At 42.7% G+C, this 26,121-nt stretch overlaps 3 protein-coding genes across 15 annotated transcripts in view; 2 read left to right on the top strand and 1 right to left on the bottom strand.

The window, feature by feature from the left end:
- MAPDA (N6-Methyl-AMP deaminase) overlaps positions 1-8,838 on the top strand; it is a 36,429-nt gene extending 27,591 nt beyond the window's left edge. The window contains exon 12 of one of the 3 annotated variants that reach the window (XM_014847125.3): positions 7,622-8,838. The gene's annotated coding sequence lies outside the window, so the exon portion shown is untranslated. Of the gene's footprint in view, positions 1-1,320; positions 1,642-7,621 lie in introns of those variants that run through there. The other 2 variants (XM_014847126.3, XM_014847127.3) reach the window with 2 other exon arrangements.
- Positions 1,629-13,754, bottom strand: ZSCAN29 (zinc finger and SCAN domain containing 29). Of its 9 annotated transcripts, none has more exons than XM_014847117.3 (6): positions 13,617-13,754; positions 12,301-12,738; positions 11,617-11,821; positions 9,089-9,784; positions 6,729-7,199; positions 1,629-4,875 (listed from the first exon to the last, which is right to left on the bottom strand). In XM_014847117.3, exons 2-6 carry the CDS (start codon positions 12,616-12,618, stop codon positions 4,007-4,009), a joined length of 2,559 nt encoding a protein of 852 aa, XP_014702603.1. In that variant the 5' UTR covers positions 12,619-12,738; positions 13,617-13,754; the 3' UTR covers positions 1,629-4,006. The 9 variants fall into 9 exon arrangements, with proteins under 9 accessions (XP_014702603.1, XP_070358793.1, XP_070358798.1 ...); XM_070502692.1 differs by having other exon boundaries at positions 11,617-11,734; XM_070502697.1 differs by having other exon boundaries at positions 11,617-11,734; positions 13,293-13,746.
- The window catches only part of TUBGCP4 (tubulin gamma complex component 4), a 75,763-nt gene continuing 63,367 nt past the window's right edge, over positions 13,726-26,121 (top strand). The window contains exons 1-6 of one of the 3 annotated variants that reach the window (XM_070502731.1): positions 13,726-14,140; positions 19,296-19,424; positions 22,080-22,202; positions 22,593-22,646; positions 23,083-23,139; positions 25,879-25,958. In XM_070502731.1, the coding sequence (XP_070358832.1) occupies positions 14,063-14,140; positions 19,296-19,424; positions 22,080-22,202; positions 22,593-22,646; positions 23,083-23,139; positions 25,879-25,958 (521 nt within the window). In that variant the 5' untranslated portion in view covers positions 13,726-14,062. The remainder of the gene's footprint in view (positions 14,141-19,295; positions 19,425-22,079; positions 22,203-22,592; positions 22,647-23,082; positions 23,140-25,878; positions 25,959-26,121) is intronic. The other 2 variants (XM_044765054.2, XM_044765053.2) reach the window with 2 other exon arrangements.

Genomic DNA, 26,121 nt, shown 5'->3' with positions numbered 1-26,121 from the left:
GAATGTTGCTGCTAACTAAACTTCCCGTTCCACCAGTGATTTTGACTTATCAGTCCTTCTCCATTAGTGATCATAAAATTTCAGGAAAATCAAGGTAGTTTCTCATCAGCAAAAGTTTTGGAATTACAAGTCTAAATAAGGTGAGGAGAGAGGGGAAAACAGATTGCCTTCTAGCTTGTGACAACAGCTCTGTTGTGTTTACTTTAATCAGACTCCCTTCACTTCAGTATTTCCCAAAACTGTTGACTCCAGGCTACACTGCATACCATGGATCTTTTTGAATACCCAGTAGTCAGGGTTAACCTACTTTGGGTGACCCTAGTGACAGATAAAGCTAGTTGCTGAGATCTGGCTTTGCCGTTCTCATGATTAATCCCCCTGGAATCAATATGGGTTTTTTTGTTTGTTTGCGTTTGTAAGTGTTCCCACCTTACCCTTCCCTTCTCTTACTTTGACCATAACAGAGCTGTGCCAGCCAGACACCTCTTGAGCTCTAGGGTACTTCAGGCTTCTATTTATATTTCCAGCCTTTAATCTGGCTTCCAATCATTCCCAAGTTTTGTTTCTGAAAGAGCCTCATGATGGGTGTAGGAGGAATTTAAGCTCGCAACTAAAATATCTCCATATAACATCTGTTACTTTAAGCATCATGATGTCAGAGAATAATGTCAAAACTTTGAGATATGGATCCCACTGGATAGCTATTTGAGTGTCTAAGAGTAAAGTTTTCATTTTAAATTTTGAATTGAATAATGGACAGAGAATTGACCTATCCTTATGCTCATATCTCATTTTCCCTTTCCTACCTGGTCACCATAAAAATAGTTCTCTACGGAGTTGACAAGCTCAGCCTCTACACATAGATTACAGTAAAAGAGAAATGGCAGCAACACAGAGAATAAATAGAAATGTTATTAAGTTCTATGGCATTGGCCATAGAGAACAAGCAATAAAAGGAAGAATGGTAGCATAGGTAAAATAAAGAAAAAGAAATAGCATTAGGGAAACAAGTAATGAGAACAGATGCAACCGTCCAGCTCCTGCTAATACAGTCTTGCTTCCTTTGCTGCACATGCCACCCAGTCTGTCCCTACACAGGTCTTGTGGGTATTAAATGGGTAGGGGTGCATAGATCCTCTTGCTCCCTCAACAGTGGGCTTGGTTTCTCTTTCTTAGAATGATTGATGACTATGTATTATATTTTGCCTCCTCCATCTTCAGGAATGGCAGATTGGGTAGCAGATAATGGTTTGTGAGCTAGTTTGAGATGAACAGGGTTTTCCCTGGTAAGAGTTTGCCTATGTCTTGTTCCTTTTGCAGAGTCTCCTCATCTGGAGGTTGGAGGGCTGGTCCTGGGCCTTTTAAAATAAGACTCATTCTCCATGCATTTATGATGGGTCCTAATGGATATGGATACAGATACCAAGAAGGATTTTCATTCTAATTTCTCTTTTACCACATTCTAATTTGTTGCTCAGCCTAGAACATAAAGCTTCAGACAAGCATACTTGTAATAACCCCACACAGGGAGTCAAAAAAAATAGGTAAAGATTTATCTTTTCCTACCAGTAACAGCTTAATCATAATTTGCATATATATTTTTAAAAAACACCTGAAGCAACACTGGATACTTTGTAGACATAATTTTTATTAACATGGTATCCCTGAGAGGCAAATTAAGGTGTAAACATTATTCTGCTTTACAGAAAGGGAAATGGAGGCAAGTTGACTTACACACAAGACATCTGGAACCAGAATTCATATTTGTTGATACCTCAACCAGTGTTTTTTCCACATAGATATACTAAAGACAGTAATCTCTCATTTTTAAAAAACATTCTAGCACACTTCCTAAACCATCTCAGATCCTGCAGCTTTGCTTTAGACTGGTGTTCTTGTATCTTCCTGTCTGCTTAGGCAACATAATTGAGATAACATCTCCGCTTAAATCCTAATAAATGTTAGGAGATTCTTTGTACTAGGATCCCTCAACACTAGAACCCTAATTAATCTCTCATCTAACACAGTAAGCTATGAATTATAGCATATTCTATTTCCCCACACCTCTCCCAGATCTCATTCTAGCCACAAAACTCTAAATTAAGTGTGACTATGAAACAGCTGTTTATCCCAAGCCTTGGCCATCTGCTCATGTTCCTTTTCCTCTGTCCTGCCCATCAAAGTACATTCTCAAGATATTACTGTTTCTGACTTTTGTCTTCTGTAAGAGCTAGTCCCCTAAAACTGCTCATTCTTCTTTCCCAGTGCCAGCCATTCCGTTATCAATCAGTACAGCACAGTACCTGATTTACTGTAGGTGATGGGAGCACCACCTCCTGATCTGCCGCTGGCACTCCATGTTTCCGCTAAGGTGATTCTCTCTGCCTCCTGCACAGCCCAAATCATACCGTTTCTCAAACTTTGTGTTGCTCCAAGCTTTGTCTAACCTTTCTTACAGTTTGTTCTTTGCCATCTACTCCATCTGCACAAAACACCTTGCTCCCCAGTTTTCCCATTTCTCACCCTCTCGGCACTCAGTCTTGCAATTAGTTTTGGAAAGTTCATTCCACCATAATTTACCCAGTAACCTTCCCTCCTTTGAACACATCGTGCTTCATGAAGCCTTCCTGAATAAGAAGAAAATACCTCCCAGATTTTTCTTAAAGTAAATTCTAATGCAGACCTTAACATTTATGCCTAGTGTTACTACCTAACTCTCTAGACTTCTCTAAAACTGTTGCAACTATACATGTGCACTTATTATTTTGTTCATGTCAGTGTCATCTGTTGTAGATTGTAAGGACAAGGACAGGGTCTGTTTAACTTGTGCTGTACAAGGCTCATCATACTTCTGTGAATGTATGGGCAATTAATTCAATACTATCTGATTGTAAAGATCAGAATTACACTTGTGTGTGAAGAGCTCCTTTCAAAAACAGATGTCTACCGTTGAATATGTGTACGCTTGTGTGTGCGAGTATTGGCAACTCCACTGACCAAAGATAATCTGGCCTTGCCATTAGGGTAAAGAGTTGTTGGCACAAAGTCGTGTTTTCCCAGTCCATGGGAATGTGGCAGTGGCTTATGCTCATTGCAGGTTAGTATTGAGCACCCACGGGGTGCATAACACTAGACTAGTTGTTTGGAGTGTATGGAATATGGACAGATTCCCTGTTGGCAGCTTTAACTGCTTTCCCTGTCACCACACCCAGCGGGCTTGCTCTTTGGGCTTCTAGGCCTCAAGGGACAGATGGATTCAGGTGAGATGGAACAGAAAAAATCAAACTAGGTGCTATAAATGTAGTATTACTGTATTTCAAATCTTCTAGGGCTTGGAAGAAACTAAGAAATCCAGGGTTCATGCTGCAATATTTATATGAGGTTTACATCATTTCCCCATATAGAACACCTAGTTCTTGACAAGATGATTCATAGGTCAGAACCAAGATGTTCATGAAACTCCTTCTTTAAGGTAAATGAAGAGTGTGTGTGACAAATAGGTCATTCTGGTCACAGGCTTAAGTGAGCAGGAAGACTTTTTTGAAATATTTTTTTGGAAATGGAAATTGCATTTCCATTATTGTATAAAGAGTTAGACCCACTTAGTGAGAGGTCTCACAAATTCTTCCTGAAATGCTGCTATGATGGGTTTTTCCAGTTGAAATGCAGCTTAACAGGATGAGTAAAGACAGGTGCATATCAAACTCATAGGATCTACTACCATGTCCTCTCTAATAAGGGAACAACATAAGCTCTGAGAGGGAAAGGTGTTATCTTTCAATTCAGATGCAGGTAAGGAGAGGGACTGAAACCTTCCTGTCATTCTTGACAGCTGCCTTGGGAATTTGACTCTAGATCCAGGAGAAAGAGGACAAAACAGTGGGACAAATCCTGGACTATTTCCTAAGCTGGTTGGGCACAGAACAGGAGATGGATCTCACTACTGGAAGACTTTTTCAAACAATTTTAGAACATTTATGGAGGCTCTTTATAGATCCTCAGAGGCTTACTTAGGTGCTGACTGTGACAGAAGTTTTTCACGTGTGTGGATTTCTCGGTGCTTATTAAGAGCAGAGCTTTTACTGAAGCACTTGCCACAATCATGACACCCATAGGGTTTCTCTCCTGTGTGGGTTCTGTGATGTGCACGTAAGTCAGAACTCTTACTGAAACTCTTTCCACAGTCAGGACACACATGGGGTCTCTCTCCTGTGTGTATCCTCCGATGTGCACTAAAATGAGAACTGTTATTGAAGCTTTTTCCACACTCTTCACATTGATAGGGCTTTTCTCCAGTGTGGGTTCTCTGGTGAATTATAAGGCTTGAGCTCTGATTGAAGCGTTTTCCACACTCGCCACATTGATATGGTTTCTCTCCTGTGTGGATTCTTCTGTGGGTGATGAAATTTGAACTGTCACGGAAACTTTTCCCACAGTCAAGACACTTATAAGGTTTCTCTCCAGTGTGGATTCTGCGGTGTCTAATGAGGCGTGCACTCCGACTGAAGCTTTTCCCACAGTCAGCGCATTTATATGGACTTTCCACCTGATGAGATATCTGATCTATGAGGTGGGAGTTTGGACCGAAGCTTTTGCCATATCTGAGATATTTATGGGGTCTCTCTCCCAAGTAAGGTCTCTGATGACTAAGAACTTGACCTAAACTCCTCTCTGGAAGTGTCAGTTTTCCTCTTCTCTCCCCTGGAGTCTTTTCCCACTGTCTTCCTGATCTGCATTCACTCTCACTGACTTTACCCTGATTAAGATGCCGGGGAATTTTCCTTTCAGACCTTGCAAGTAATGTCCTATGTAGTTGCACTTCCTCAGAAATATCCCGTTTTAGATTTGCTTCATTCTCAAATCCAGCCTCAAAACCTGATGTAAGAATAGAATTTTAAAAGTTATCCATTTCCTCAATTATTATGTGCCAAAGTAAAGCAAGTATCACATTAGATGATTAAAGATAAAAATTAGGGAGCTCTAGATCCCAAATCACTACCATCTACTAAAATTCCAATGTTTTACTTCTCTACTTGGTCACCTATCACAGGGTTCTAATCCACATAGGAGCTGATTAAATATATTCTTTTAACTCTTCCTAGATAAATAGGATCTTCAGAAAATCCACTCAGTATAACAAGAAAAACCTACCAGATTTAAGATAAAACTATCACCATAGTTTATAGTTCCTGTTTAAATGGGAAAGACACTTTCTAATGCTGTATTTTTGCCTCATCTCAGGCCTACCATGGTATTCTAGTTTATATTCTTTGCTGGTAACTAAGGAGATTAGAAGGGAATGCCCCGGAAAACTCTGGGAAACTTCTATATCCGAAAAGAGCTACATGAGTCCCCTTCCCCTCAAATTCAAATATATGTTGGGAATTTAAAAAAAGAATACTCAGTGTCTTTCAAAGAACAAAAGGCCTTCTGAGAGATACACTTTGCTAGGGAAGTGTCTCTCTCAAACATTCTCTTTGCCCATAGAAAAATAATCACTAACTGTTCCAAAAGCACTACTCTAATGCCCAAGCTAAGCTTTTAATATCCTTCTAAGAACCAAATACCAGGCTCCCCCGGGCCTAGGCTATGAAAATTTGCAGATACGTGCAGATTTTCAGTTTGCAAATTCAGTTTGAATTTGCAGAATTTTCAGATAAATTCTGGATCCCAAATTCCCTGGACTAAATCTGAGAGCAAAATAATGCTGAGTGTCAGCCTGTATATGTACCCTGTGAAGCAGTATTTGTACCCAGAAACCCAGTCTTATGAGATGCCCCATGAAACAGAGGTTCATTAGATTACAAGAAATCTCAGAACCTTAAATATGTGAATATGTATTATGAGCCTCTAAGAGGGGTATTTAGCATTTCCTAAACCTAGAAGCTATTTTTTTAGTGGAACATGTTAAGACCCCCATGGAACTGATGCTCCATGGAACACCTTTGAAGAATGCTAATCAAAAGAACTTTAGAAAGAAAACTGTTATTTACTGAATACTTACTATGAGCCCAAGCACTGTGCTAGGTGCGTCACCACAGTACCTCATTACATCAACGTTATTGGGATACAGAAGCAACTTTAGAGGGTTAAGTAACTTGTTCTAAGTCACTCAGCTAATAAACAACGGAATCCAAACTCACATACATATACATGTATGACTCCAAAATTAGAATTATTCTTCCCACAAGGAGGGAAGCCATAGTGAAGTATTTTTTTCTTATACAGTAGCTAAGATTCAAAGGGTTAGTTTCCTCAGAAATCTCAGACTTTTGCATAAGTGTGTCTGAAGAAAGAGGTTATCAGGTTTTCATATATGTGAATAAAGCAGACATACAGCTGGTTACTAGCTGAAACTAGAAGAAAAACAAAAATGAGAATGAACTTTTTAAAATCAACTTCATTGTACTATGGGTACATCACATGCTAGTTAGGAAATGTTACCTTTCAGATTTTCTGCTAGGTAAACTCACATGTAGCTGATGGCAAATTTACAAAGTCTGCAACCATCTCAGATTGATGCTGTAGTGTGAGGAGGCGAGTCAAGTGGCTAATTTACATCCCCTCACTGAGCTTCCTTAATAAACAGGAATCATGAGGTGGTCACAGGAATCCGTGAGAGCTGGATATAGAGGCCAGTTCTCCTGGTCTTCAATCTGATGATTTTTCTCCTAAATCCCACTGCCTGCCCTTTGCTATTTAGACCTTAAGAAGTAAAAGGATCTTACCACTGGGGCTCTGGAATAAGACTGGAGCACGGGTCATGACAGCCCCTGGGGGTAACTCAGTATCCTCTTCATCATCCTCAGAATCTTCTTCCGTGGCCTCTTCTGCCTCTTCAGCTTGCTTCTCAGCTTCGGCCTCACTGGTCTCCTGGAGAGGACAAGAGGCTGTCTCCTCTTCCTGGCCATCACTTTGCGGGGCAGCAACCCGGGCACTCACTAAAGCATCCATCTCTTCAAAGAAGGGACAGGTCTCTGGTGCTTGGCCATTCTTGACTTTTCGATAGCTGGTTTGTAGGCTTTTAAACTTGGTCCGACACTGCTCCGCCGTCCTAAGGAAGCCATGTTCCCATAACCGCTCAGCCACTGCTCCGTACAGCTGGCTGTTGCGGTGACAGTTCTGGAGGGCTTCGTAAAACTGAGTCTCACTAAGAATTGCAAGGTAAGTCTTTGTCTCTTCATAGCCCCAGTGTACACCTGCCACCAGAAGAGAAGTTTTAGCACCACTTAATCCAGGGCTTTAAAGCCTCAACTCCTCAATCCTATCATCTGCATCCTGAAAAATCACCTAAGCTTGGGCTCCTAGATGAAACACTACAAATACTTCATGTTCCCAAGATCTATACAGACTTATTAGACAATTTTGCTTCTCTATATCCTATAGCAATTTCTCAGAGACCTTTATTCCTGCATTCTGTTTAGCCATATAAAAAAGAGGCCTTTCCATCTGATCACTGAAACACTGAGGCAAGTGTATAGAGTGCATTTCCCCATTCTTTTGTAGTTTTTCTGGAATTCTGACCCTAACTAGAAAATAACTGGTCAGGGGAAGAAGATCCACAATCAATCATGTTAGCACGGAGTCATCGCTAACTTCCTGATCATTCTTTTTCCAACAGCCCTACTTCCTTATGAACTAAGTTGCCCAAAGAATGACTCAAAACCCCAAGGAACAGTCTCTTTCAGAATCACACTGCTGCCTTATCCCTATGATGGCCCTTCTTCACTTGCCATGTTTCAAAAAAGCAAGCCCAACCACAGCAAAAACCTCTGAAGAGGACAAGATAAGGACCTGAAAGTCATGCACCTTATCCTTAGGAGTGAAGGACTGGCAGAAGCCAGAAAGAGAAAGGAAGCAGAGTAGACAGCATGTCCTAGCCTGGACATGTGCTAGTGCTGCAGGCCCCCCGACTTGGGCAGTACTTCATCAGGATTACAGACTGCTCCCTGAAGGTACCCAAGGTAGAGGGAAGGGAGATTCAAAGAGTCTTCCTCCCACTTGAGAGCCAGCTGGAGATTACATTGCTTCCATTAGCCTCCACTCACTGCAAGTAAAGGAGAAGGGGAATTGAAGACAGAGGAAAAGCAGTGGAAAAAAATGAACAAAGATTATGAAAATAATAGCAGCTAGCACATGTGCCATGTTTGTGATTTACCTATATTTATTCCAATGACAAAAAAGGAAAAAGAATGAAGAAAAAAAAAGAAAAAATAGAAGACGACTAGAACAGAACTAAGTAACATCACACATATAGTAAAAAATGGAAGAAGATCACTGTTCACAGTGCAGCTGCAACTTCAGAGATGTAGTCCTGCTGCCATGCCCCGTTTTACAGCTGAAACAACAAACTTTGAAATGGTCAGATAACTGTCCAAGGTCACCCAGCTGATTAGTGGTCAGGATTGGAAACAGAGCCTCCTGACTCATACTTTAGTGCTCTTTCCATAACAACATGGTTGTACAAATTGTATCAACAGTAATAAATGACACTTAAAAGACAGTTCCACAGGCAAATCTTACTCCACCACAGAGTGTAAGACAAGGTTTCTTGCTGCAGGACTTCTCAGTCCTGTTACAATGCCAATGTGCGTTGTGAATCTCAGAGAGGAGACATAAATGCTTCCCCAGCTTTGGGCAATTCTTCACTATGCTTTTCCAAGTAGAAGGGAACACAAACTGACTGAGATTTGGGAGAGTAAAAGATGAAGCGCCAGTTCATGTAAGATGCTCAATAAATATTAGTTCTTCTTAAAGATAATGTAATGCCAAGTTTTGCTCAGCCTTCAGTGATTTTATAATCAGGAAAAAATTTAATAAAGAAATACAAGGAATGATAATCCTTTTCAGGACTCTCTTGAATTTTCTGAGAGTATTTCTTTAAAATATCTAAAATTACTTTCTACTTACTATTATTTCACTGATTATCCCACAAAAGAGAATGAAATACACATAGAACTGAGAAGTGCCTCTTTGTTCTCTACTAAAGTGACAACACTGGCAGGTGACTTTAAGCTTCCTGACTTCACATCAAGTCTCATAACTCCTCAAATCTAATCCCAAAACCCCAAAAAGAGAAGCTTCTTACCACTTGGCCTTCGGAAAAGGACAGGTGCAGTTGAGTTGTTGGGATCCTGGGGGGTGGCCTCCTGGGCCATTTCATCACTGTCAGACTCTTCAGCCACGGCCTCTTCTGCTCCCTCATGCTGCCAGCCCCCTTGCCCTGGCTCCTCAGTCTCAGCATCACTGCCCACCAGGCCAGAGTGAGAGGCTGCCTCTTCCAGGCCATTACTGGGCAGGGTGATGACCTGGGCGCTCATCAGGGCTTCCATCTCTTCAAAGAAGGGGCAGGTTTCAGGTGGGTGGCCACTCTTGACTTTCCGATAGCTCTTCTGGAGACCTTTGAACTTGGTCCGACACTGTTCCAGGGTCCGGAGGAAGCCATACTTCCGGAGCCGCTCAGCCACAGCCCCATACACTTGGCTGTTTCGGTGACAGTTTCGGAGAGCCTCATAAAACTCAGTCTGACTGAGGATTGCTAGGAGAGTTCTGGTCTCTTCATAGCCCCAGTGCACACCTGCCACCTTCTCATCCTCAAAGCCCCAGTGATCCTGCTCCACCCAGCTGCTTCTCTCTCTTCTGGATGGTAACAGATCAGCATGTGTTCGTCTGTCTCCTGTGTGACTGCCTCTTGGGAGTTCCTTCTCCTTGGAACCCAAATCTGGGATCCATGGCTCTCCTTGCTCCAACCTGGAGACCACACCGGATTTAGGAAATGGAAATCCTGCTTGCAGAGAAGCAAACAAAGGATATCATAGTTTGGACGGATCATAAAAAACATCTCTGAGTTCAGACCTGCCTTTTTTATCCAAGAGGCTTATAAGAAAGTGTCTAAGGAAATGTTTTCAGAAAGTTCAGTGAGTTGAAGAAAGTGGGGAAAATACATGAAACTTCAAAAAATGAGAAATATTTTATTTTCCAGAGCAAGGTGACGAGAGGAAAAGGTTCTGTTGTGTGTTCAGAGCAGATACTTCTCTTCCAAACTGCTCCCTAGCCCTAGCCCTCCTGACCATTTCTTGGAAGATCCTGGTACTGCTGGGAACAGTCATCTCCTGTCTCCATAGTTCTCCACTTGGGGCTAGAGAATTAAATGGAGAGTGATTCCAGGGGAAAGGGGAGCAGAGGGGAGACTGTCTTGAACTCATCTGTTTCCTTCACACTTAGTCACCAAGTTCCAAAGGTTTTTTCCCTTAGTATGTCCTTCTATATTCCTACTGCCACCATCCAATCTAGACTTCTTATCCTCATACCTGCCTCGATCACTGTCCCACCTAACTCCAGGCTCTTGCTTCCTCAGCTCACAAGCTATACCACTGAACCTTAACTGGAGTGCCTACCACACACTGTCCATTCAGATCAGACTCTCCTCTCCAGAACACAGCACACATTTATGCACTGCTCTGCGCCTTTCCTTTAACTCCCTTTCTCTTATCCACACTTACTCCTTCAAGAAGCTGTATCTGCTAATGCCCCCGTGAAGCCCTCCCTGCAGCCCTCCCTCATCTCCCACTCTGCCAAACCCCTATTGTGCTCTCACAGTTGAGTAACAAATCATGGTTTTGCATTGTTTTGGTACAGTTCAGTTTGGCACCTATTTATGTTTGCTGTTATGTTCTCAATCATATTGTAAGCTCTTTGAGAACAGGTACCCTTTCTTATTGCAGAGTACCCTGTAAAGTGTTAAGCACGTGGTAGGTGTTGAGAAACTGATTAATTCTGCAAGTCTGTGTATGGGGTTGAGAGATTGCATCTGGATCACTCAACAGAGACCATAACCAAACTCGCTGAGAAGGCTTGGATGATAAGATCAGAATTCAAAACAACCTCAACAAGTTAAAGAAATGATCAAAGAAAAAAACATACAAAATGGAGTTCAACGGAGTAGAAAGAAGAAAAACAAGTTCTGCAAAATCAAGTACAAGAGTAAGCACTAGGCACAAAGACAATGGGGAAGGCTATGAGAGTCCTGGGAGTTACCAAGTGAAAAATAGTCCTTAAATAATTTGTTGAGCTATACTGAAAGAAAATGTAGTGAAGTTCCAAAGTAAAATTCTTACTCTGCCTCTACCTATCAGACCCTCGCTGGAATAGTATACATAATTTAGTTCTCCACAATTAATATATTTGGAGAACTGAAAGATTCCAAGGAAGAGTAACAAAAATTTAGTAGGTCTGAAGAATGGAGCTTCTGGGGAAAAGCTTAAAGAACCAAATAGAGTTTAATTTGGAGAAGGAAAATGACTGAAAGGAAGATGTGCCTTCAAGTATAGAATTTTTATCTATAAAATACTGACCTAGTATCATCATTACCAAGAGGAAGTAAAAAAGTTCCCAGTTCTGATAAAAACTAGGGAGCCATCCTCTTGCAGACTTATCAAGAGGAAATAGACTTCTTACTCCAGCAGAGGACTAAACTACATGCCTTCAGGAGGCCCCCAACAACTGCAGACTCTGCAATTTCCGCTCGTTCCTGCAATCCCTTTCCCACTCCTATTCCCAACCCTACTTCCCAACTTAGCATGGCATCCTGTCTTCCCATACGAATCTACTCCTCACCGCTCCTTTGAAAAGGTCTGAGCTTCTCCTTTGGATTCATCTGCTCCTGTGGTCCCAGGTCTGGGCTTCTTGCCCTCTCTTTCTTGGGTACACCCCTGGGCTGGGGTTCCACTGACTCCTGCCGAACAATTAATAATTCTCGTGATGATTTCAGGGGTGTCATCTTCTCCAAGCGCACTTTCTGCCCCTTCACAGAGACTGTGACCTAGAAACAACCCCCATTAATTGTCACTGCAAGGTCATAATGAAGGGCATTCCCAGAGGAGATTATTTAATATCCCAAAAGAGATCATCCTTTTGGAACATGGCTGGGGTTGAGGGGTGGGGGTGGTTATTAGTGAACAAGGGTCTTTCTTATTCCATTACTGTTAGCTTAGAGCAGCTAGAACTCCAGAAGGAAAAGGTCAAAATAGTAAACCCAACTACAGGCTAAAAAAATTCACCTTTCTTTCCTATTATGTAAAAAACTATGAAAGTATGTAGAACTCTATGACAGGGTAGCAAAGGTACACCCAGGAAGCATCTCAAGATAAGCTCTGTCTGAAAAGTTACCTGTTCCAGGACCAGAAGCATCACCAAGGGAGATTGTGCCCCTCTTTAAACCTGTCTACACCTTAATTTTTAAGGCCCTTTATCCTTGCCCCTTCCCAGTCACACACTTCTGAATTCCCCCTCCCTTCTCACCGAACGTCCAGGTCTTCCAGGCTCTCTTCCTAAATCTTCCACCAGAGCCACTGCCTCCTCTCCACTTTCTGGACATTGCTCCTGTACCCAACTCTGGATCTCCCCAGGTAAGACGGTCAGGAACTGCTCTAGCACCAACAATTCTACAATCTGCTCCTTGGTGCGCACCTCCGGCCTTAGCCACCGACAGCAGAGTTCCCAGAGCTGGCTGAAAGCCTCCCGGGGCCCAGCTACCTCCTGGTAATGAAATCTCCTGAAGCGCTGCCGGCAGGTCTCAGAGTTAGCGCCATTCCCTCTCAGAGTGGGTTTGGCCATCATTCGCAGGAGAAAGCAGCTTCCCTCCGCTTAAGGGTCTGGGTTGCAGCGTTTGCACCTATCTTCCCAAGTTCTTGGAGAATCACCTGCAGATGAGTCTCTCTCTGTAAGAAGAGTTTCTTCCTAGGGTAGAGAGAGATGGCACTATCAGAAGGAACATACTCGTATGTCTAAAGTCTTGCTAGAGCTGGCCTGACTTCCCATATGCTCTACGTGGCCATCTGAGGTGGCAGCAACTTCAGGACAACAAGACAAAACTGAGCGTGAAGGAGAGAGACCTTTCAAAAACTGCGTTTCTGGGCGACTTCCAGGGCGGCCCGGGGAAGCAGCAGAGCATAGAAAGTACTGCCTGCTCCTCTTCCACCTCCCCCGAATCTGATCCCATTTAGCTCCCGTGACCAGCGCCGTACAGTGAACCATATGGGAGACCTGGAGCTCGAGAGGATCTACAGGCAAGTCACCACCGGGCTGAAGACAATAAAAAGCCTCTGTCCAGCGGGTCGCGGCTGATCTCCCCCAGCACCTCTGCAGTCCTTCCCGAGGCCCCTAGGCGCCCCGTCCCCTCACACTCCACAACGACCAATTCCCACCCCAGACCAAAATCAAGTACTGATCACGGGGCTTTGCTTTCCCTCACAGCAGAAGGAACCCTCGGCAAATATTCGGGAACTACTGACGGGAGACCTCGCGCACGGGGAGAAGTTGGTTTGGCTCCTGAAGCGAGGGCCAGGAGGGCTTGGGGGGAGTCACACTTAGTTGCTGGAGAGAGGAAGTCCGAGGGGGCAGTAGGAATGGGTCTCCTGAGGACGAGCTCGGGTGCTGGCCAGAGCTCCGAGTGCTGCGGTTCGCGAGCGCGCAGCTCAGCTCAAGGAACGGCGGGTGCGGGGTTCCGGCCTCTTTGTCTTCGCTCCCTCCGGCCAGGTCACTCTCGGAGCCATCGTGCAGTCCCTCCAGAGGCCTCCGACTGAGCTAGGGAGTCCTGAGAGCACCCTCCGGCTCACCCTTGGGAGCGTCTTCCTCTTGGGATGCCTTCAGCCCACTCGCATCTCTGCCCCAGGGCCAGCCTCACCCACTTGGGGTCCGACCCCAGCCCGGGCTCTCCAGCCTGCCAGTCCAGCTACCAAACCGGAAGTCCGAGCGGGCGACTCGGGCGCTGAGGGCGCATGCGCAAGGGCAGGCCCAGCGTCTCCTCTCCTGTGGAGCGCCGGCGGGACCGAGCGAGTGCGCCCAGCCGAGCGCGGCACACTTCCGGGGCCCGGCGCGCCGACCCTTCCCCGCTTCCCCTCTGCTCGTCCCACAGCAATTGTCTAGGCGGGTAGATTCGGGAGGAACTGCCAGTCCTAGGAGCCCGTGCGCCTGTGGAGAAGGGGCACTCGCCTCCGAGGTCTCCTGGAGGGGCGCTGGAGGAGGAGGTGGCGGATATAGGGACTCGAGGTCCGCCGTGGGAATGATCCACGAACTGCTCTTGGCTCTGAGCGGGTACCCAGGGTCCATCTTCACCTGGAACAAGCGGAATGGCCTCCAGGTACTGTCCGGCTCAGAGCGCGGGAACTAGCTAGCACTGAATGGGTGGGCCTGAGCCAGTGCGTGGGGAGGAGTCTAAGGGGCCCGGGGGCGGGGCCTTCAGGGACTGAGGCGTTGGGGGGGGGGCGTGCCCCTGGGCAAGTGACTGGGGGCAGTGCCCGAGGGGCCTACGGGCGTGGCGGGAAGCCTTGTGAGGGCTGGGTCTGGGCTGGGGAACGGAGCGCAGACCCTGAGTGGCCGGCCTTCGGGCGGAAGGAGGGAGCCCGGGCCCGGCCTGAGCTGGGGGTTTCTGAGCGGGAGTTGTTGGGGAACTGGACGTAAAAGTGAGGGAGGCACTTGCTCGCGTTTCACGTTTGCACTCTGTTTTAAACTGAGTTTTGAAAGCTAGTCCAAATACATAGCGCTTAATTAAACACAGTAAGGGTTCAGCCAATTTCGTTGAATGAACAAATGAATGAGAATGTTTCCCTCATTACTCCTTTCCCAGGAAAATTCTGCACTAGGAGAGTTTGGAAAGGGCCCTTCGTGTAACTAGGAGTGTATGAGGAGGAAGGGCTGTGTGCCATATGTATTATCTCATTTAATCTTCGCAACCACCTATCTCCATTTCACAGATGAACTCCCGGTGTCATGTAGCTAATACTTAGCGAGCTTGATCTTGAACTCGGGTCTGTCCAGTTCCGATATCTGAACTACTCTTTTCTACTTCTGCTGCCAGCAATGTTAGCTAATCCTCTCCGTAATTTAGTAACTTAGATATTGTTAGCCCCAGTTAAAAAATGAGCAAGCTGAAGCTCAGAGAACTTTAAGGTGGTTAGTCTTAGTAATGGCAAGCTTTGAATCTAGCTCTGTCTGATCACAAAGTCATGCCTGTTCTTATCAGAATTGGCAGTGTAGGCTGTGGAAAAGCAGAAAAATTACATTCTTAATCTATAAAACCTACAAATCAAACAGATTCCTCTTGTTATTATTTATTTTCCCCCGTAAAACTAGGACAATGCCAGTCATATAGGAGGAAAATATTCAGGAAGTATTTGTGGGTGCTTGACTGTCTGAAGTAAAAGGAGATAGCAGAATATAGGAAAGATAGCTGCCTTCCTTCCTTTCTTATAAAAAAAGTCTTATAAAAAAAAGATATTTTCCTCCTTAAGAGCTCAGCTTTAAAGACACCTCCTCAGAAAAACTTTCTCTGACCACCTCTTTAAGTATCCTCCCCATATGCCATTATTCTCTATCACAGCAACTTGTTCATTTCCCTTATAGGACTTAGCATAATTCATATTATTTATTGTTTTTACTTGTTTATAGTCTTTTTCTCTCATAGATTACTCACAGGGGCAGAGACCACAGTGGTCTTCTTCATTGGTGTACCCAGAGCACCAGCACAGTTCTTCCACATAGTAGGTGTTCAGATATTTGTGGAAGAAAAGAGCACCACCAAAACCGGCAAATATTGCATACTTTCTGCAAAGAAGTGTTTTTCACATTCAAATAAAGGGAAAAGTTGTCACGAATGCCCACTGTTGATAAAAATCATCTTATTGTAACATTGAATAAGTATACACATTAAACTAAGTATAAACTCAAACATATAGCCTTAAACAACTATAAAATGAAATGTTTTTACGAACGAAACAAAACTACCAAATCGATAAATTCAAATTAACATTAGTCTAATGCAAGGTTTCTCACCCTTGGCAGTATTAACATTTTGGACTAGATAATTCTTTGCTGTGGGGGACTGACCTGTGTATTGTAGGATGATGTTCAGCAGCATCCCTGGTCTCTACTCACTAGATGTCAGTAGTACCCCCTGAGTTATGGCAACCAAAAATATCTCCGGACATTACTGAATGTCCCTTGGGGGCAGAATTGCCCCTGATTGAGACCACTGATCTGATTAATGTATAATATTGTTTTGCTGAAACTAAATCGCCAACAATTCAGTTTAATAAAGACTTTGCTACAGATCTGGCTCTATATTTTCCATTTTGACTTCAGTAACTCTAATGTGGAGAATGCCTATTAATATAAATAGGTTGTACCAAATGGTATCAGTAACTATATTTGCTGTTTCAAAATAACTAGACCTTGAACTTTTCTAAAACTCTGCCAACAAGCACTGCTCAAAATGCCAGTTTTCATGGGAGTATCACTTGATAACTGGGTAGAGCTGTGCTAATAAGAAAAAATCGCTTACATGTATTAAGCACTTGCCATATGCTTGGCACATGTGATTTACGTGTATTAACTTATTTAATCCTCACAATCTGTCTCCACTTTATAGGTATGAAAACTGAGGCACAGAGAGGTATGCTAACTTGCCTAAGATTTCACACAAGTAAGAGGCAATTCAGGGATTCAAACCCAGGCAGTGTGGCTCAAAGATCAGGTTCTTAAGCACCATGTCATGCACCTCTTAAGTTATTAACTTGAAGATATGGTTAGCATTGTGTCATTAAAATCTGTATTAAATGGATTCCTATCAAATTATTGTGGACTCAGTAACAAAAATTTTTCTTTGCATGTTTATTATCACATTTACTGTCATATAAAGATGGCATTCACAAAATACAATACTCACAATGTGAATATTAATATGCTAAATTCCTTGGGGGTAGTAACTATCTGATTTTGTTCACTATTTAATCTCTGAATGTTAGCACAGAGCCTGGGATCAGTAGGTGTCCATTAAAAGTTAGTTGATTCCCCAAAGAAGATATACAGTGGCCAATAAACAAAAGATGATCAGTATCACTAATCATTAGGGAATGCAAATCAAAAGCACAGTGAAGTACCACTTCATCCCCTTTAGGACGGCTATTATAAAAAAAACAGAAAATAACAAGTGTTGGTGAAGTTGTGAAGAAATTAGAACTGTTGTACATTGCTGGTACAAATGTAAAACGGTGTAGACCCTGTGGAAAACAGTATGGTGACTGCTCAAAAAATTAAACTTAGAATTACCAAATGATCCAGCAATTTCTTGTCTGGATTTATACCCAAAGTGAAAGCAGAGACTCAAACAGATATTTGTACACCCATGTTCATAGCAGCATTATTCACTATATATATTTATGTACGGCCAAAAGATAAAAGCAACTCAGGTGTCCAAGGACAGATGAGTTGGATAAACAAAATGTGGCATATACATACAGTGGAATAGTATTCAGCATTAAAAAGGAAGAAAATTCTGACACATACTACAACATGGATGAGCCTTGGAGACACTATTCTAAGTGAAATAAGCCAGTCACAAAAGGACAAATATTGTATGATTCCACTTATTTGAAGTAGTGGAATAGTAGAATAGAGTAGTCAAAATCATAGACACGGAAAGTAGAAGGGTGGTGCCAGGGGCTGGGGAGTCACTGTTTACTGGGTACAGAGTTTCAGTTTGGGATGATGAAAAAGTTCTAGAGGTAGATGGTGGTGATGGTTGCACAACAATGGGAATGTACTCAGTGCCATAGAACTGTACACTTAAAAATGGGTAAAATGATAACTTTTATGTATATTTCGCCACAATTTTTTTCAAAAAGTTGGTTGGATGAATATATTCTCCTACTATGTTTTTTTTTAACTTGAAATAACATTGGTTTATAACATTATATAAATTTCAGGTGTACAGCATTATATTTCGATTTCTCTGTAGATTACATCATGTTCACCACCCGAAGGCTAATTATAATCCATCACCACACGTGTGCCTGATCACCCCTTTCACCCTCCTCCCTCCCCACTTCCTCTCTGGTATCCACCAGTCCAATCTCTGTCTCTACGTTTTTGTTTATTGTTGTTTTTATCTTCTATTTATGAGTGAGATCATATGGTATTTGACCTTCTCCCTCTGACTTATTTAACTTAGCATAATACCATCAAGGTCCATCCATGTTGTCACAAATGGCCAGATTTCATCGCTTTTTATGGCTTAGTATTCCCTTGTGTATATATACCACATCTTCTTTATCCCTTTGTCCCTTGATGGGCACCTAGGTTGCTTCCAAGTCTTGGCTATTGTGAATAATGCTGGATGAACATAGGGGTGCAGGTATCTTTATGCATTTGTGTTTTCACGTTCTCTGCATAAATACCCAGCAGTGGAATAGCTGGATCATATGGCAGTGCTATTCTTAACTTTTTGAGGACTCTCCATACTGCTTTCCATAGTGGCTCCGCCAGTTTGCACTCCCACCAGCAGTGTATGAGAGTTCCCTTTTGTCCACATCCTCTCCAACACTTGTTATTTCCTGTGTTGTTAATTATAGCCATTCTGACGGGAGTGATCCCACTACTTTTTTCTACTTGAACTGTGGTGAAACTTCTATATAGCACACTAGGCTATTATTTGGCCATTATTTAAATTAAAAATATAGACGAAAACATGGACACTAAATTTATATGTCCAATTATAAGGTGCTTTTACAGATTATAGTGTGCTGCATTAATTTGACCTTTTCATTGAAATGCAAACAAAATTTAAAATTTCATAGAAAATTTATCAGTCCTAAGCATATGTCTGAGAAAACCCTGGAGTCTGCAGACCCCAGTTTGAGCGGTATTGCTAAAGAGACTTTGTTGCAACCAGGTCAAAAACCCCGTATCCTGGGGCCGGACTCATGGCCGAGTGGTTAAGTTTGCACGCTATGCTTCGGCAGCCCAGGGCTTTGCCGGTTTGGATCCTGGGTGCAGACATGGCACCGCTCATCAAGCCACGCTGAGGCAGCATCCCACATGTCACAACTAGAAGGACCCACAACTATGTACCAGGGGGCTTTGGGGAGAAAAAGGAAAAATAAAATCTTTAAAAACAACCCATATCCTTATAGACCATCCCTGGAAGATTGCATAAGAAACAGGTAATAGTAGTTGCCTCTGGGAAGGTTGACTTATTTTTAATGTACACTATTTTGTATTGTTTGAATTCTTTACCATGTGTTACCACCTATTGCAATAAACAACTAATTATATCGGGGATGGAGAACAACACCTTTATAGCGGTTTGCAAATACTTTCGTTATCCAGAACTTACCAATCTTAAATGGGCATCTTGAGAAGGGAAAGGATCAATAGCATGAAGCAGTTGAAGCACCTCAAACACTGGCGAGCAGTGAATAGCAGGCATCGGTGTCTTTAGCATTGTTCCTCTCCTGCAGGTGTCACAGGACTTCCCATTTCTACATCCCAGTGAAACCAGCGTCTTGAATCGACTCTGCCGGCTCGGCACAGACTATATACGCTTCACCGAGTTCATTGAACAGTACACAGGCCATGTGCAGCAACAGGTAGGTGCCTGTTCTCAGGGAATGTACACCTCCAGAAGGCGGGAGCTATGTCAAGCTTTCAGTGAATCTATGGGTAATTCATGTGAAGTGATTCTCAAGAAGTTATGAATTTCTCATCACTGGAATTATTCAAGTGAAGGCCAGGTGACTACCTCAAAAAAGGGGAAAATATACACTTTTTTATTTGTAAAGAAAAGAGTTAAACCAGAGAAGGTATTTGGCACATGGTAAGCACTTAATAAATATTATCCATTACTGTGAATTAATTGGAAGTCAGTATAGTGTGGAGGCCAAGGATTTGTGAGCCATTCCATCACTTACGGGCCATAGACTGCTTGGCAGTAACCTAATGCTCATTAGCTAAGGCTCAGTTTCCTTGTCTATAAAATGAGGATAGCAGTTAGTACCTATCTCATAGGGTTGTGAGGATTAAACACGGTAATTCATGCGAAGTGCCTAGTACATTGTAAGCACTCCAATTTTTTTTTTTGAGGACGATTAACCCTGAGCTAACAGCTGCCAATCCTCCTCTTTTCGCTGAGGAAGACTGGCCCTGAGCTCACATCCATGCTGATCTTCCTCTTCTTTGTATGTGGGATGCCAGCCACAGCATGGTGTGCCAAGCAGTGCCATGTCCACACTGGCGATCCGAACTGGCGAACCTTGGGCCGCAGGAGCGGGACGTGCGCACTTAACCACTGCGTCACCAGGCCGACCCCACATTCAAATTTTTTTAAGGAGAAATTTTAAAGTTCTCTTTTCTTTTTAACAGTCTGCAATTCTGTCAGTGGCAAATAAAAAGATTACTGAATTGTGTGACTCTGATTCACTGATCACTATTTCCCAGTTGAAAGAATGATTCTGGTTGAGGAGAAAGGCGGGGACTTCTAGAAAGGAAAAGGAAGGATGCTTTTCTGAAACAATGCAGTCAGTACCCTCTGGCTCCTATCATAGAAATTGGTTGTCAGGCCTTTTTTGGTAATTGATGGGGCAAAGGAATTGAAGAATAATGCCTTATATTTTCATCTCTGGGACAGGGCTTCTGGTTCTCCCAAACTGATCTTATTGCAGAGAAAATACATAAGCTAAACATGACTTTAAAATCGAATCAATACCAATTTGCTATGAAATCATATTAATGAGAGCACACTTAATTATCAAAGTTGGGACCTGTATCTGTATTAATAAAGATGAAAAGACCTCTATTTTTAATTTTTTGTATATAACACTTAAAAGAAAAAAAAACCTGTCCTATATTCATGTGACTATGTGGATTTTATCTTACATAATTTGTGAATTCCTACTTTCCCAAATTCTAAAGAGTAGTACCTCATTTTTGGAAAAGTAAAAAGCATATTCATTTTCTCTTTCATTTTGGGGTAAATGAAGACATTCAGTTCTCTGGAACCACACAGGAACAAAACAAAATTGGCTGGTTGTAAGTCACTCTGTGCCCATGCTGTTCTTATTATAGCTGTGAACATTTATCTCAGGAACTACTAGTTTCCTTTGCAGCATCCTCTGGCTACACTGTGCCTTATCCCTGAGCCCAAGCTTCTTACCACATTTGTTGCTGAGTTCTGCTACTGTATCTACCACCACCAGAGCTCCATCACCCAAGTCAGTGCATAGCCAGAGAGGCTGTTCATCGTGGCCTCTAGTCAACTGTTAACCACAATTCCCCATTTACAACTACAGAAGAAGCTCTTAACGAAAAGTTGCAGGTTTCCTGAAAGACAAGCCATATTTGTAAATAGCCTCTTGGAGAGAGTATCTTAACTCCCCACATTGGCTTTCAGAATCATGTTCTTGATGAATTGCCACGCCAGGCAGGAGAAAGGATATTAGAAGGAAGATTGAGGTCATTTTATTTAATTCAGTAAATATTTACCCTCTGTTCAAAGAACTGTGCTGGGAGCTTAAATACAAAGACAAATAAAGTGTGGGCCCTTGCATCATGAAGCTCGTGGTCCAGTGAGAGGGGCATATAAAGAAGAGTGCAATTCCAGCACTAAATAGAGATGCTATGAAGGCAACAAAGGGGGAGTTACTAATTTCCTAGGGCGAGTTAGGAAGGGCTTTACAGAGAAGAGATGCTTGAGTTAGGTCCTGCAGGAAGAGTAGGTATCTGTCACAAAGATGAGTGCACAGTTAGAAGCAGAACACATCCAAATTCAGGGGGGTGAGAATTAGAAGCAAGGCACATTTGGTGAACCGTGGGTGGTTTGGAAATGAAGATGTGAAGTTGGAAGCGGTGAAAGATAATTTTGGAAAGAGGATAAGGGCCAGAATGCAGAAGTCATTGTATGCCATGTAGGGGAGGTGGGTATTATTCTGGGGCAATGGGAAGCCACCAAAGGGATTTAAGCTGGAAATTATAAGATTAGAATTAAGCTGCAGAAAATTCTCCACTGACAGTATGGAGTACTGCCTGGTTGTTTGTAACACCTGAGCCACTTGGAAGATTAAAATATTATCACATTTTAAAAGATCAGAACTCAAAATCTGTTCTCTTCAGTCATGTTTTCCTCTCACTGATGTACTTCTTTGATACAGAATTATTGAGGTAAAAACAATACCACTAATAAAGGATAACGTTGTCCTCAGGTTTCAGAGTCTGAGCTGAGAAGCTGCCTTCTCTTTGTTTCATTTCAGGATCATCATCCATCTCAACAGGGCCAGGGTGGATTACATGGAATCTACCTAAGGGCCTTCTGCACAGGGCTGGATTCGGTATTGCAGCCTTATCGCCAAGCACTGCTTGATTTGGAACAGGAGGTGAGAGACGAGACATGGGAAGCAACACCTCTGAGACAGCAGACTAGGGCATGTTCTTGAATTTGAAATGCCCTTTGATACAGGCAGATAGTTAAGAGTGAGCTGTTTTCTGCGTGGCTGGAGGGTACAGTGTGCTCTCCGTGATTGCTCAAGTCATGATCAAAGTGGAGTGCAGATCATGGCAAAGGTCTCTGAGTAAGTTTATAAGAGCCCTAGCTTTGGTTTTGTTATCACGTGAAAATCAGAATTAATAATCTTCTATAAATTGTCAGTTCTCAATAGCCTAAAACTAACATTAAGCCCATTCTCAGATTCCCTTCTAGTTTTCATAGATCAAATAGATTCAAGATATTTTCTATGGAGTCCTAATCACGGTGTTTTTTGTTGCAGTTCCTGGCTGACCCCCATCTCTCCATATCACATGTCAATTACTCCCTAGATCAGGTATGCTCCCCAAATCACAAAATGCCTTGAAATTTCTTGATATTGTTAGAAAAATCTAACTTATGACATTATTTTTGAGAACCTTCTTCCTTTGGGATTCAGAGCCTAGCATTTTATATTTTGTACGCTTTCCTAGATCAGAACTGTTTGCAAAGCTCCAAATTTAGTTAAAACTTAATGCCTGATGTTAATGCTCTGTATTGACCTCAATACTCAGAATTATGCTAACCCCAGAAATAGAAACTGCTTCTCTCTGCCATTCTCTATCTGCAGCCAACCCCCATATCGAATTGCCTTAGGATACTGGATGTTGGCTCTTCTGTGGGATTGCCATCTTTATATTAAGTGGTACTATTTAGAAGCAAAAGCATTTCCTGAGTTAATTTTTTTCCTTGTATTTGATTATATACCCTCCTAATTATTCTCTACTTTGCAGTTCCAGCTCCTTTTTCCCTCTGTGATGGTTGTGGTAGAACAAATTAAAAGTCAAAAGGTGAGAACTTTCCTTTTCCTTTCACTCTGGTAAGCACCAGGGAAATATTCATAATTAATTTGGCCTTACATTCTTTTTTGAAGTCCCTAGTTTTTAGTAGCTTTTATTTATTTATTCATTCATTCAAGAGTATCTGCTTGGGTATCAGGCTAAGTGTCAGGAATGCAAAAATAAGTTCTGACCCTGCCCTTAAGCACCTCCTGGTCCAGAAGGTGGGGAGACGCACCCCAAGAATGCTGCTGGGTAAGAGGAAAATGCTCGGATATTTGGAGCTGAGAGCTTTTGCACTAAGGATTTAGAACTGTTAGATATGGATCTTGAGGAACAGCAGAAAGTTAATTCTTAGAAAGAAAGAAATTAATAGGTTTATGGTTAGGGTGCTGGCAGTTTTCTGAGAATTAGATCATTGGGTGAAACCAGATTTTTATTTTTTTAGTTAAATTTTCCTATTCTTATCACAAGTTTTTATCACATGCATTGAAAAGTTAGGATCCCCAGTGGCAGAAGAATGTCTTTTCCGGGCAGAGTTAATAACTCTGAGAAATAAATGCTTTGAGATTTCACATTAGAAGAAGAAACTGCTGGTCCACAATTGGACCAAAAAGCACAACTGGATTAAACATGTTTGCTCATTCATGTTTTTAAGCTGTAATATTTGTGCCTTAGCTTGTCAGGAGTGTTCACCTTGATGAAAACAACTAGTCAAGCAGTTAACTTGCATGGTTGCTACTTCCTTTTTTCACTGTATAAGTACAGAAACGTACACTCTGCTGCATTCATTCTGTGCCAGCGAAGCCAGTAGGGGAGGTGTTCTTTGGCCCTTCAAAGCAGATTGCCCTCATCAAATAACATCGAACTTTTATTGTGCACTTGCTGTATACCAGGGACTGTGCTAAGTGCTTCACATACATTATCATATTCAGTCCTCCAAGGGGTCACATAGGTTAAGGAATGTGCTTAGGGTCGCACAGATGGTAGTCAATGGTAGAGCTGGGATATAAACTCACATCTAACTGCCTCCAAAGACTATGCTCTTAACCGGCTCTGCTGAATTATCTCCCAAAATTGGAGGGGAGCTTCTAGGTAAGTGGAGTTAGCATAAGGGTTCTCTGCCTAGCTGCACATCTCACTTGACTTTCAGCTTCCACCGGCCACAGGAAGGAGAGTGGAAAATGAGTAGGGGGATTACAGATGGGCCAATCTTCCTTCCTGCCAGGGTGGTGGGAGAGAAGCTAGTGTGCTATGGCTCTACAGAGTTAAAAAATGAGGTGGTCAACAAAGTGGGCTGAGAATGGGATGACTGCGAACAGGCACAAGAGATCCTTTTAGAGTAGTGGAAATGGTATAAAACTGGATTATGGTGATGGTTGCTTAATGTAAATTTACTAAAAATGATTGAATAGTACACTTAAAATGGATGAATTTTATCTTATGTAAATTATACCTCAATAAAGCAGTTTTTAAAAAAGAGCCAGAAGGACAGAGAGGAAGCAGATTTTTGGAAAAGTGTATCCCATATAAGTAGTCTGAATCAGGCCTTAATGTGAAACAAAGGGCTTTCTTTGCCTCTTTGCTTGGCAGTTCAACTCTAAATGATCCTGGTTTCTCTAGTGCACTAGTTCTCAGACTTCACTGTGCATTAGAATCACCTGGAGAGGATTGTTAAAACCACATTGCTGGGGCTTGCCCCAGAGATTCTAATTCAGTAGTCTGGAGTGAGGCCCAAGAATTTGCATTTCTTGCAAGTTCCCAGGTGATACTGATGCTGCTGGGGGTGGGAGTAGGGGTGGGGTGGGAGGATGGAGGGTCCATACTTGGAGAACAACTATTGTGATTTATAGTAAGAAATTATATATTTGGTCCTTGTCTCATTTCTGGCACAGAGCTCCTAAAACCCTTGGAACTTCCTAAGTGATAAGAGCGATAAAGATGTCTTGATATTCATAACAAACCCCTATCAATCATACCTGAATTTATGTTAATGAGGTGACTTTTGGAAAGCACCTAAGGATGGAGGTTGGTTGCCAGGGGAACCAACCATGTGATTGGAGGGTTGGAACTTTCACTACCCGCCCCACCACCTCAGGGGAGGGGAGAGAGGCTGGAAGATTGAGGTCAATCACCAATGGCTGATGATTTAATCAGTCATGCCTGTGTAATGAAACTCTCATAAAAACACAAAAGGACAGGATTCAGAGAGCTTCCAGGTTGGTGAACCAGAACACTTCCACGTGTTGTGGTGCGGGGCCCAAACTCCACAGGGACAGAAGCTCCTTTGTTCGTACTTCACCCCATGTCTCTTCATTTGGCTGTTGATTTGTAGCCTATGTGATAAACTGGTAATCAAGTGAGTAAATGGGTTTCCTGAGTTCTGTGAGCCACTCTAGCAAGTTAGTGGAACTCAAGGAGCCAGTGGGTCAGAAGTACAGTAACAACCTGGGCTTGAGATTGGTGTTGGAAGTGGAAGGCGGTCTTGTGGGACTGAGCCCTTAACCTGTGGAATCTGATGCTATCTCCAGGTAGATAGTGTCAGAATTGAGTTGAAACTGTAGGACACCCCAGCTGGTGTCACAGAATTGCTTGGAATTGGAGTCTATCGGAACTACACATAGACCTTATGAGAAAGTTTATCTCCATTCTTTGCTGCATTGTGCCCTCTGGATTGAATATAGGATATGAGTTTGTGCTACACGAACTATCAAAATGGAATCCAGTTTGACAAGGCTGTATTTTCCACAGATTCATGGTTGTCAAATCCTGGAAACAGTATACAAACACAGCTGTGGAGGTCTGCCTCCTGTTCGCAGTGCACTGGAAAAGTAAGTCATAGCTTAATTGGGAATTTGGGTGGCAGTGGGTGGTCAAGTGACTTGACTTTGCACATGTTTTATTTTCAGGTCATCTCAGGTTTCCCTCTGGGGAAAGTTATGACTGGGATAGAAAAGGCCCATGAACAGAGGAGCCCATGTAATCCTTACGATA

This window comes from Equus asinus, chromosome 2, assembly GCF_041296235.1.
Source record: "Equus asinus isolate D_3611 breed Donkey chromosome 2, EquAss-T2T_v2, whole genome shotgun sequence".
Lineage (NCBI taxonomy): Eukaryota > Metazoa > Chordata > Mammalia > Perissodactyla > Equidae > Equus > Equus asinus.
The sequence above is the reverse complement of the archived record's forward strand: the minus strand, read 5'-3'. Positions and strand labels throughout refer to the sequence as shown.

Coding starts and splice junctions, on each gene's coding strand:
- ZSCAN29 (XM_014847117.3), bottom strand. CDS start 12,618: ATGATGGCCAAACCCACTCTGAGAGGGAATGGCGCTAACTCTGAGACC. Junction 11,822..12,300: donor CTGGAAGACCTGGACGTTCG/GTGAGAAGGGAG, acceptor GGTTGTTTCTAG/GTCACAGTCTCTGTGAAGGG. Junction 9,785..11,616: donor CAGACCTTTTCAAAGGAGCG/GTGAGGAGTAGA, acceptor CTCTGCAAGCAG/GATTTCCATTTCCTAAATCC.